General features: G+C 44.6%; 1 protein-coding gene across 1 annotated transcript in view; it reads right to left on the minus strand.

Annotated features, from left to right (window-relative positions):
* Window positions 1-11,934, minus strand: part of RTN1 (reticulon 1) — a 120,240-nt gene extending 108,306 nt beyond the window's left edge. The window contains exon 1 of the mRNA XM_065636462.1: window positions 11,745-11,934. Within this exon, the coding sequence (XP_065492534.1) occupies window positions 11,745-11,934 (190 nt within the window). The remainder of the gene's footprint in view (window positions 1-11,744) is intronic.
* Between the last annotated feature and the right edge of the window lie 1,249 nt (window positions 11,935-13,183).

Below are 13,183 nucleotides of genomic sequence, written 5' to 3' on the forward strand. Positions count from 1 at the left end.
CCGCACCGTGCATCACTTGTCCCATCAGCAAAATAGTAATAAAGGTTTCTACTTCCTTGCACCTCCCCAAAATGCAAACTGAACCTGAGGAACACCAGCTTAGTCTTGCATTCTGCGCTTTTCACTGTCTCTTGGAAAGCAAAGGATGATGTTGGCACAAACCTGGCCAAGAGAAAGCAAATAGAAACACAGAGACATTATGAAGTGAGTCTCTGAGTACTACAGTCTGGCTAAACTCCTAGTTTTAGTTAAATACCAAAGGCCCAAGTGGGTCATGGGCAGGGGAAGGAGAAAACTGACTCCTAAGAAAGTGCTGGTGGATGTGGCATTTCCACTTCCAAGATGTTGCTGATGTGCTGAAAAATCCCTTTTCTGCTCACTTAGCACAGCTGGAGCTTTGCTAAAAGCAAACCCTCCCTGTGAAATATTTTTTGCAAATCAGCACATTCCCCAGCACATTTTTCTTCCCTTGGCGGGAAAGGAGGTATCAGGAGTTACCACCCAGCTGTGATGACACCTCGTAGGAAAAGGCAGAAGAAATTCCTGAAATTCTTATTGCTGAAGCTCAGGCTTTGATCGATATAGCAGAGGGACCATGTCCACTCGCTGCTAACAGCTGCAGGCAATTATCTGCAGGCTGAGATGGGAAAACATGTAATATATTTTATGCAGATGTCAGACTAAGAGAACAAGTAGCAGAAAAGGGAACAACCAAAGCTGCACTTCTGGGACCAGTTCACAGAACTGTGTAGAAACAGTTTGAGATTCATCCTGTGCAGATCACATTAGAAATTACCTTGATGACAAAGGAAGAAGAAACGAAGCTATTCTGTGCGTCTTCCTACTCTTTAGGATGCAATCAGAGCACATCTTCAGCATTGCTATTAGCATTCCTCCACCAAAGAAATCCCAGCAAAGCACTGAGTTCACATTTTCAACAATGATGCTGGAAAGCTTCCCAGATTATACATTTTCCTCTTTTAATTTATACCTCTGAGGATAATGCTAATCAGGGAGGCAGTGAAAGTGGTGAAACATCCTCAGAGCCAGGTTGATTTATGAACAGTGGTTGCATTATTCTCACTTGGAGAACGATGCTACTATCCCAAGGTTCTGGGAAAAAAAAATCTTGTTTGCTGGTAGGTTATCAAATACAAGCTGACAATGTACTTGCACAGCAGATATGCATAAGTGCATTGCACAGTATGATTCATCTGCAAAACATCTAGCATGCTAGATGCTTGATTTAAAGTAGGTTAACAGAACGATTCATTAAAAAGCAACAGCAAAGAGGGAAAAAGAAAAGAAGCTCAAACTCTGAAATCTCCTACTGGGAATTATATATTTTCTTTCAGTCTTTGTTCAGCCCTCCCTCCTCAGGTTGCTTTTGAATAGAGTTTGGATGGCGTAGAGATGGACGACCATGTGAAAATACATGTAGCTAGAGAAATATTACAAATGCCATCTTCATGGCCTAGCAGATCCACCAAATATTCCAGGGATTATACATGGTCTGTTGACCATATTCAAAGTGAAGGCAGATTGCATATATTTTACAGAGCATAAATCCCCAAGCATGTCTCCTTAGCTCTGACCTGAACTTCTACTACACAGCAACTGAATTATAAAGGCTAATGTCAGAAAGACTTTGAAGAAAAAAAATCTCAAAACGACAACCGGCTCTTACTATGATAGCTGCTTAGATGAACCACTGTAATCTCTAGTGGTATTTTTTAGGGTGGAGAAAAAAAAAAGATGCATGACATGGCAATTCTAAAACACAATAGAGAAATTTGCAGACCAGATTAGTGCTTTTAAAATGGAATTTATGTGTATTTGGAATAAACATCCAACTACAAAAACAAAAAGTAGATTTCTAAATAGTGTTGCCAGACAAATCAGGTGAAACACACAAATTGATTTTGGAATAATTTGAAAATATATACACTGATTTTTAAGATTTCACTTTTTAAAAAAATATTCTTTTAGTCCATTTTTATTTCTTGTGGAAAGATTTTTTTGTCTGATCAGCAAGGTTCTCAAAAATTTAAATTTCAGGAGATTTGGTCTTTTTTTCTTGGCATAAGCAGAGACACCATTTTCAAAGGTAGAGTTCCTATTTCACTCATGTAAAATAACCCAGTTTTTACTCAGTGATTCCACACCTGTGCATATGATCAATTATTTGCTTACTTGACTTTTTAATCCTGGGTGCAATGTACCCACAGTAAACACACAGGAAATTTTTAAAGAATTAGATACCACCTACTGAAGATCTACTCCAGATTGTTCAGAGATGTTAATATTCTCTCTTGCCTGTAACGAAGATGCCACTTACCAGCCACTTTGATGTAAACATTTCAGATCAGTGAAAGCAATAAACCCTATTTTCTTTCATAAACAACGTGTTCAGGGGAGGTTGACTCCCCTGGGACTTCTCCTGACTCTCACACATCATCTTGGAGCTTCACCTTTGGGCCCAACACTTTTCCTACAAACTAATTCCAGTCTGAGAATCGCAGATTATACACACAGACTTTCAGGATATACCAGCAGGTCCTGAGAAACAAATTATATATTCAACCACAGTGATACTTTTGCCAGAGTAGTAGAGAAAACAGCAACATCATGAATGCTGCATTATCATTTTTTTAACGAACTACAAAAGCTGTAGAAGAGATGAACCAGCCTTCAGCTTTAGGTCAGCCCCACATCAAAGGCAATTGTCTCAATTAAATCTTAGCGCACAGCAATATTGCAGTTTGGAGCACCTATTTATTTGGTCAGTGCTGTTTACTGAAAATATAAACCTTTGTAATAAAAAGAAAAAAAAACACTGGCAAATGTGGTATATCCTGAGACAGAGATAAGCAGTAATTAGAGATGAAAAAATGGTGAGCAAAATTGGGATCCACATTTTTTAAACTTTTATAAGGGGTGGGAAAAGGCATTTCCCTTTTTACTACAATCAGTCTGCAAATAATGTATGATTACTGTGCATATCATCCAGGTACACTTGCATGCAGAGCAGTTAAGCCTCCAGTTCAGCTGAAGTGCATATTTAATTTTCAATGCGTTGCATCGCGATTCATTGCTGAAGTCAACAGGAATTAAATATCCTGAAATGCAAAACATTTCCTATGCATATGAGCAGTAAATGCATCTCTTTTGCCTCTAAATTAAGGACATCAAGGGAAAGACCTAATTAAGACTTACTGGAATTCAGACCCCCAGTACATCAGTACTCAGTGGAGAGACGGTACCTGTGAAACCTCATTACACCCTCCCACAAAGCACATGGGGATGCTGCTCAGGAGAGCAGAGCAGAGAGGGGACACTGCGCTCCCCAGGTCTGCCTGCTGTAGATCTTCATCTCCTGCCTTGGCTGCAGCCTTGGTGGATGTTCCTTGTGCAGGGAGAGGGACATTGCTGACCCAAATCATAGAATCACAGAATCATAGAATGATTTGGGTTGTAAGGGACCTTCAAAGCCCATCCAGTCCAACCCCTGCCATGAGCAGAGAAATCTTCACCCAGCTCAGGTTGCTCAGAGCCCCATCCAGCCTGGCCTGGGATGTCTCCAGGGATGGGGCATCCACCAGCTCTCTGGGCAACCTGGGTCAGGCTCTCATCACCCTCAGTGTAAAAAATTTCTTCCTCATGTCCAGCCTGAATCTCCCCTCCTTTAGTTTAAAACCATCACCCCTTGTCCTATCGATACAGGTGAACACTCGCACAGCAGTGGTAGACCTAGAGCAACTTTCAGGCTTTGCTCAGGATCTAGCCCTTTGGCTTACCAATGAGCTTGGGGTTAAGAGCATTTCCAAGCAGAACTGCTCTGCTGGCTCTGTGTGTGTCGGGACCTGTGTGGGTGAGGGACTCCCCATCTCCCTGACAGGCAAAATGCTGCCATTGGTAGATGTAGGCATCCTCCCTGCACCAGCCTCACTACCTCCAAGTTGGGGGGCAGGATTAGGCCTGTAAATGACAAAACTCCCTTGCCAATTGCAAGCCATAAATGCAGTCTGTCTCTCCACCAATTCCTTTACAGGTACCCCCGAGTGCTTTTGGGAGCAGCGTGTAGGGGGCCAGGCTCAGGAGAAGGAAATCAGTACAAACTCCAACAGCTAGGGCTGTACTGCAGAGGCTGCCCATGGTGAGGATTTTTAGGCTGTTGTGCTGCACAACCAGTGACTAACACAGCACAGGCACAGCAGGGCTGGGGATGTCGTTTGGATCTCTATCGTCTGCATTTGCGGATTTGCAATGTGCACATGAAGGATGCTTGGATGGGGTGAGGGACGGTTTAGGAGACAAAGCACTTGCCCGCACCAGTAGTGAGAGGCTCCTGCCCAGCCCAGTGGCCGGAGTCTGTGCCCCGGTGTCGCAGTTCCTCCTCCTCAGCCATGGGACTCACTCAGGGGTGCAACCAAGACATAGACTAATATTTGCACAGAAAAAAACCTCGGAGACAAGAAAAGCACAAGATCCCCCGGGACTGGGAGCAGGAAGGTTTCCAGCCTGACAAGGCTGCCCCATACATTTGCTTTTTACTGCCTGCAGTTAATAAGCCCTTCAATGTCTTTAAAGCCACCAACAATAGATCAGCTGTAGTTAATAAATTCAGTGCTGCTGAAATATAAGACGTAATTCATGTCCTGGATGGCACAGAACAGCCTCGAGCTGATGTATCTCCACGGGTCTGCAGAGTCACTCCAGCACAGAAAGAATCCTTCAGTTAGCATCCTCCCATGCTCCGTCCTCACCTGTGCCCAAGCGAACACCCCACTGCAGCACCGCATCCCCAGCGGGAATCAGCGCTTCATGACAGAGATGTTGGGAATGCTGCAGCTGTCACCAGCAATTGTGTTGCAATAATCTCTGAAGAACTGGCTACCTTTTCTGATACAAGATTTCATAATTGGAAGTTGTATCAAGGGCGGGCATCTCATTACAGCAGTGAAAGAAATATTCACAGAACTCTTAGCAGCTGGTATTTAAATAAAGATGGAAAAGCCCACTTTTAAGGAATATGAAAGTACAAAGCCAATGATTATAACACCTTAATATTTGAAAGATAATGACTTATGAAGGCTGTAGTCATTTCCAACAATTTTTAGTCACACTTGGACACACACAATAGATCAAATTAAACAACAACAACATTATAATGATTTTCATTCCAAGTTTTCAATGTCTTTAAACGTTAATTTTCACCATACTGTAATGAGGTGTGTAAGTGCTGGTGCCTCCATTTTACACACAAGTGACCTGAAGCAGTCTGATCTAATGGGTAATAAAGCAAATTTATCCGTGATACATCTCCTACTTCATTTATTACTAAATTTGGCAAAACATAAGCTCACCTTTAAGCATATACTTAAGACCATCCTAATATTTTAAAGCAGTTAAGAATGTGTTTATGTTCCATATAATTAGGATCATAAATACTTCATTGAAACAATGAGAACCAAAATAGGTGATTAAGGTCCCCTCTATTTTGAGTCTTGTCTTGCAAGTGAGTGCCAAGAATCTATTCTCACTGTTGAAGGTATGGGGTTTCTTAGAGGATTAGGCTGACCATGAATCTAAAGTGTCTTAAAAAACAAGAACACTAAATGTGGGATATGTTCCTGAGTGCTGAATCATGCCAAGTGTACAGCAGCACATATATTTACTTTCCCTAAATTAGAAAACTAATTACAAATAATGCTTCATTACTCCAAACATGGTTTGCTATGTGATGGCCTTATTTTCTTAAATAAATTTTTAAAAAAAAATAATTGTAAGCATCCCTGATCTGGCAGTAAGAGTATACAACACAAAAACAGACATAAGGTCATAAATGCTACATTAAAAATGAAAAAGGCTTAGTGCATAATTGGCTCATTTTGGATGTAACAACTACTCAGGAGGGCAAGTGAAGCAAACTCCTAAGAAGTCACCCATTTAAAAACCTCCATTCCCTGTTGATGATGTGGACCTTCAGCACAACTCCTTGGACATTTCAGGAACTTTGAGGTACAATACACGTGCACAAAATAATTAGGTCTTAGGGCCAAATCAGGTCTCAGGGCCTAAAGAAGAGCCAGGTGCTCATCCTGAGCATCATGGTCAATTCAGGGCACACAGTTGGACCAGCATCCTTTTGTGGGACAGCCTGTGAAGACATCATAAGCAGACCTGTGGGATCTGCCCAAACTTTCCCAGGAGGACTGAGCCAGAGGCAGCAGTCAGGCATTTGCTGGGGTCTCTGTCCCCAGGTGAACTGAGAGCACATGGTGAGTGTGCATGGATTGCACACTGCAGTTTTGGGGGGAAAAATCAGGTGTAACATGTCATTGAATGGCATATCCAGAGCTGCAGAAAAAAAGGAGGCAGGTGTTCCTCTCCCAGGATCTTTAGACCAGTGAGACACAGTGAACCAGGGGAGACTCACAGCCCAGGAAATACTGCAACATGCAAAAACCAAATGCTTGCTGCAACTGGGACATCTTAAGCCCTTCATGCCATTCCTCTCCTTCCCAACTTCTCCTCCTCAGTTCCTTGCCTATAAATAAAACATTTCATTACCCAGTGATGAAGATTAAAATAAGGCAGGTGAGTCACCCTCCCTGGTACTACTCGGCTCTTTCATCTGCCTCATCCTCTTCAACCCATTTGCAGCCCTGAAGGCTGAAGAAAATCCATCGGCGTGGAAGTCAAAGCAGGAATGGAGCTACCTGCACCCCTGTGGGGAACAGGGCAAAAGAAGCTGCATTTTGACCTGTATGGAGTTGAGAACTACATTGCTGCACAGATTTTAACCCAGGAGATTTTATGCACCACACTTTTCACCCCCAGATGCTGAGCACTTGTTGGAGGAGCCCAACAGGATCCATTGCTTCTGCTTTACCCAAGTGGGAATGAAGGATGTTATTTCAATACGATTTTTTTTTAGATGACTGATTGTGGGCTGTGGCAAAATGGCCACTTTGTCAAGATTCATGAGAATTACAGAAGCAGAAGGATCCAAGAAGAAATCCACTGAGTTTCTGTCCCTCTCTACAAAACCTGATTGCACTCACAAAATCCCAGGGGATGCTCATAGCCTCCATCAAACGATCTCCATCACCCTCACTCCCACCAGTTTGTCAGAGGTTTTGAGGGACTAATTTGGGGACCAGAGAAAAAATAAATTCAATTCGCTAAATCAGGAAGGACTAAAATGTCAATAATAGAATTGGCATGAATATATACTTTTCCAAAGCGAGATTAAATCTGGCTTTAGTCGGCTAAATCTGAGAAAGATTGCCTGACAATTGACAACGCATTTCCAAGCAGCTGCTCAGGCTCCTCTGCGGCGTACCCTTAGGGCAGTGAATCCACTCTATCAAGACTCTTTCTACAGCAACATGAAAAACCAGGTTTTGGACCTTGGCCTTTACAGTGCCTGTGGCCTTGAGCAGTACATTGTCATGGATGCTTAGGGAGGGAGAGCTCTTACCAAAGCAATACTTGGAAAGGGGTGGGAAGGCCACAAAGAGCAGCTGAGCTTGTGGCCTTGGGGAACCTGCTGCATTTGGTTGTGCTCTGGCATCACCAAAAAAGCATCAGTGCCAAACCCAAGCAGTGCAGACACTCATGTTCATACCCACTCCTTTCCACCCAGTTGAACCACAGGGCTCTCAAGCTGCCAAAAAAAATGCCAAAAACTTCTTTCATGTTGAGGTGTAAAGCTGTCAGTAACTCACTCTTTCCAGTAACTGGAGACAAACAAATAAATTGAGATTTACAAGCGAAGTGTTACCAGTATAAACACAGGTTTATGCTAGGAGCATCTCACTGCAGCCTCTTGCTGGCAGGGGGTTTGGTGGGTCAGTTTGTGGTGGAAGCACATGGGTACATGGCATACATTTTCAAACTCGACCTCTACAAATGACATACATTAGAAAGGTTCCCTAAAAGTATCTTTACTAAAAGCACTGAGCCTAAACAGTCTGTCCTCATCACAGAGCAGCAGGAGCCAGAACCACTCTTGTGCACTACATCTATACCCATCAGAGCTTGAAGTGCTCCTAGGATTTGGTGTCTCACTGCTCCTTGGCAGGCAGAGGCTGCTCCTCAACTCATCTGCCTCGTCCGAGCAGCTTCTAGTCCCTCCTTCCCATCTCACCTTACTGGCACGTGACACATGGGTGCTGTTCATTCCCATAAATCATAGGACCTCTCTACTCAGCTACGTGGATGTAGGGACATACCATACCTGTAAATCACCCTGCAGATATCCAGCAACACACAAGGCTGCATACAGCTTCCCAGATTCTGACATAAGAATCACCATTTGAGTGAGCTCCTGACCCTTTTCCCTTCTTTTTCCCCTTAAACACACCTGCACCGTGAAGGTACAGTCCGTTCTTATATTTTTTCATTTCTCTAATGGAAACCATATGTATTTATCCTGGGGAATGCCTGGTAGTCTGTGTAATATTTTTGGAAATAATTATTTTCAAGGAATTTTAATCACTGTTGATGTATAAAAATAACAGAATCTGTGACCAGATGGTGTGTTGGGTGACATGGGGCTCTCTTCACCAACATGCAACTGCTCACCAGCCTTTCAGGACTGTTTCAGCCTCCAGTCTTTGCAAGAGCTGCCTGCAAGCTCCTCTTAACCTGAACCAAATTCATTTTTGGGAAGAAGAGAAACTCTCCGTTTGAAGGAGAGAAACATTTTCAGCAAAAACCCAGGGGCCAAGTATAAAAGCAAGAGAAACTGCTTTGTCCCTGCCCAGAAGCTACTGGAGCTGATCTTCACTGTAGCTCTGCAGGAGGAGAAGCAGATGTGGGATCTGCAGCTCCTTATTGCCCCAACTTTGCTTAAGAAACCTCTGAGCTTTCTACTCCTTGTGGGAATTTTTTTCTGCAGTCCAAATCACTGCTGATTTTCATTGATCTGAAGAACGGGGAGTGAAATCCATTGCTTTTCATCATTCAGAAACCACTCACAAGGTTTTGACAAAAGGCCAGTTTGGCTGAAAGCCGGGCCCACGGCCAGCTTGAAAATATTTCTGAACCTTTCAACAATCCCTGGCTGGTTTTCAAACTTAAAACCAAAGCCAAGATCAGGGGAAGTTCGCAAATGTTTCGGTTGTATCAGAAAACTTCTGTACAACTTGCGATAAATTCCCACCATTTATTTTCAGTTACTTTCATGCTGGGAGAATCTCTTAAAACCCTTCTCTTGCCTCAAAGAGCATAACCATATTTTTCACACAAAGGACTAGTCTGGGAGGTGTGGAGGATGATACAGGATGTGTCAGGAAAATACCTGGAAAACATCCTTTCCAGTTCGCTCTTGTTTGGATGTATTGTTCCTTGTCTAAAGTGTCCCCAGCTGTCCCATTGTACAGGGAGTGTTGTAAGTTTACAGCGATGTTGTAAGTTGCTGGAGGTAGGTGTCTCCCACTGGGTCCATTCCTACAGCTTAGGAACACACAGGAATCTCCCTCTGAGCAGGAGAATTAAAGAGTTTTCTGATATTCAGCTGATATTTCTGATATTCATTCATTCTGATGTGACAGACCATTTATTCAGCAACTTGAGAATATTTAGTCACACAGAAAGAACAGGGAAATTATTTACTTCCCCTGGTGAAGGGAGCAGGAGCTGTAGCTCTCTAGGTAATGTGGAACAGAAATACAGGTGCTGCAGCCACAAACAGGAAAGGAGACTGTGTGTGCAGGACTGCACTGGCTGGGATGCTGCTCTGTCTGCCACAGTTGGCTAGACACACGTACAACCACACAACAGTTACTTTATGAAACAGGAAAAACAAAATGGGAAATGTTTAAAACACATTACTACTCCTATGATGCTGCTAATATGACAGTCTGTCAATCCACAGCAAACACCAAAAAAGGTCTGTTTTGCTCAATTTACCTTGCCACAGTTTGACACATACAAACAAACATGTCTAAAGCCCCTTTAGAGAGGATTCCAGAAGCCAAAAATTATTTTCTTTCCTTGTCTTTTTCCCCTTTTCCTTTTCCTTTTCCTTTCTTTCATTCTCTCTATTCTGCATTCTATAAGCCTGAACCTACAGATCAGGTTAAGTCAGAAGAAGTTTCATTAAATGTGAGCAGTATCACAGTCATTCAAGTTCGTAGGGATTTACACAATTTAAGAGACCACCCCTCTTTGTTCTGCATGCTAAGATTCAGCATGGCCATATTTTTATCTATCAGTGAAAAACAAATGCTCACAAGATCTCTTCCCCCTCCTTCATGTCATACTGTTAAGACAACCCTACCTGGAGACCCCAGTCCTGCCCCTCTTCACACACACGCCCCCCTCGCCGAGAACGGCCTCACACTATAAGCAGCTGCCTCTCTCTCCAGTACAAAGTCACGTTTCACAACCTGCCACTCAGATGAGCAAATGTACAGCACATCAGCAGATTTGCTGGCTGCCCAAAGCTACAAAACAGCAAAACATTTCCCACATCAGCTGATGGGCATTAGATCCCATTTTACTACTGAACTCAGTAGCATTAAGCAGACAGAAAAGCACCAGGGAAACATCCATGTTAAGGGCACACACAAGCACAGATGCACACTCAGACCCTGGAAAAAAACATACGGATGGGTATCGGTGGAATAACACACGTAGTCACGCTGCCTGTGTTGTTTCTGGCCACCTACTCTTTGTGCTGATTGACTGGAGGAGATTAGGAAGGACTCAGCCCCAAAGCACAGTTCCTAATGCTCCTGCAGCTATTGCATAACGGAGACCGATTCTCGTCCCAAACCCCAACCCTCAACTTACTCAAGACAAGTTTAATGCTGTCAGGCTGCATAATGGAAACATCTGCTTCTCAGTGAAGAGGAATCTAGATGTGATCCACCAGCCTCCCCAGGGCTGGGTTATTTGGATTCTTTAATGGGTGGCAATGGGAAAGTGGGGAAGTGTGACCAAGGAGGAAATAGAGTCATTTTTCCCAAACATTTCTACCAGGAGCTACTGGAATCTGAAGCTTTCTGGGGTTCCTTAATAGATATACACCTGCTATTAATACAGCTACTAAAGAAAGGAACCCTAAACCAAGAGAAATCAAATACATCCCAAAAGTAAACTGAAAATCGGTGGACCTGCAGACCCTAGGTAAACTAAATGCACCTTAAGTCAAATACACCTAAAAAAGCACAAGGAGTAAAACGAAGCAATGAAAAAGTCCAGCATTAAATGGATGTGTCTCAAAAGCACGCAGAAAATAAATAAACACTTCAGAATAGGCACTCCTGTTAAAAGCTACATGTTGAGGTAACACAAGAGGCCATGCAGGAATTCCAGGTGCACAGGGAATATCTGAAGTAACTCCTTTGAGATCTGTCACTCCAACTGTGTACAGGTGTACGACAAATGAGGACAAAGCCCCGTCAAGTCAGGTGAAATCAAATGCCCTCCAACATTTGCTTTAAAATTGGATGTCCTGTGCCTGGCAAACTGCTAAGAGCTTTAGGCAACTTGGCTGGGTCCTGCATTCCCCCTCCCCCACATCAGCAAAACTGATTATTCACAAAGGCCGCAATTGTACGTTATTCTCTGTTTTCCTACATGCACTCACTAACTCGTTAGCGATGTTTCCAAGAAGCCAAGCTGGGAGAAGAACTGGGAAAGGGATGGAGGCAAGACAACCAGGAACCAGGAGATGCAGCTGCCAGGGCCCCTTTGTTGAGCATCCCTGGGTACCCCTCGCCTTTTACCTGGGGATGCAGTCGCCGTGGCAACAGACGGGTGTTCCCTGGCGGAGCCGAAAACCAGCTGTTCCCGCTGCTGAGCCCCATCTCCATCCCGCAGCGGAGCCCCAGCTGCATACTGGTCCGCCCCGTCCGCAGCCCAGTGCACCCCAGTGCCCGCCAGCAGCAGGTCCTGGGGGTCCCGCGATGCTGACATGCTGTCTGCAAGGCAGCTGTGGGTCTCTGGTTCTCAGGCTGCAGCAGGAGCCACCGAAAAAGCTGCGGTGGCCACCTAGGGCTGGCTGGTCCTGCGGCCGCACTGGAGTCTGGCTGGTTGCGGGGACTCGGAGCTGCTGCTGCTGTTGCTGTATCTCCACTAGCGCTTATTACGCAGGTGAAAATGGCTTGTTTAGTTGGAGCCTTTCAGCCCTTGCGTCACCGTGTGGCTGGCATATCACAGGGCAGGAATCTGCCAGCCTGGCTGCTGCTCTCTCCCCGTTTAACTGCTTCCGCAGGGTAGGCATTGGCTTGTGTGTACAGGGGGAGAAATGCTCCCTTCCAGGCAGGCACACAGCTCCCTCCCCTCTCCTGCGGTACCCCCTGCAGCGCACAGCCTCCTTCCCTGCATCATCCAGAGCACCGCAGCCAGGCACAGCATCGCACCTGCCGAAAACGCTGCAGATTCCTCCAGCACCTCCGGGCTTGGCGGAGCAGGGAATGGCAGCCTGTGGCCAAGCGCATCCTAAACGCTCCCCATTCTCCCCCTTCTCTCCGCCAGAGCCCAACCCAGCGGAAGAAGCCGCACTCTGCTCCTGAGGACCTGGGTTTGTTTATACTCAGTTGGCTCCTTTCTGTTCGCAGCCACGCCGGAGAGATGATCACAGCTTATTGCATCTAAATGACACTTGTCAAAATAAACTCACAGCAGGTGTCTGTGTGCCTTATTTATTTTTTTCTTTTCTTTTTTTTTTTTTGGTGTGCCATTGTATCTGCTTCCTTACTGTCTCAAGGAAGTAATGCGTGTGTACAGAGGCGGTGTGAACTGTCAGGGATCCTTGCTGTTAGTGAGAGCAGCAGTGGCACAAGATATAGCAAAGGTGAAAGTACAGGGCAGGATCTGTGACACTTCCCAGGTGCACTGGGAAACAGTATCCTTGCCATCCTGTTACAGATGAGGAAACAGAGTCAGGTAAATGCTATGGGACCATTCCTGCATTGCATAGAGCTCCAGCATTGACAGGTCGAAGCAAGGAAATCAGTGTCTTGCATAAGGACTTCTCTTTTGTGATGTGACAAGTCAAGCTACGAAGTGGAGAGTAATTGTCCCAGCCAGAAGGCTTCACCCCAGCCTGGCTCTTTGCCCACTGCAGCAACAGATCTCCAGCTGTGAATTTTATGTCACAGCATCCCCAGGCATGATTCAGGCTCTCTACAGCTCCAGCATGCTTATGCTTGGGTTTGAAAAC

This window comes from Caloenas nicobarica, chromosome 5 (genome assembly GCF_036013445.1).
Source record: "Caloenas nicobarica isolate bCalNic1 chromosome 5, bCalNic1.hap1, whole genome shotgun sequence".
NCBI lineage: Eukaryota > Metazoa > Chordata > Aves > Columbiformes > Columbidae > Caloenas > Caloenas nicobarica.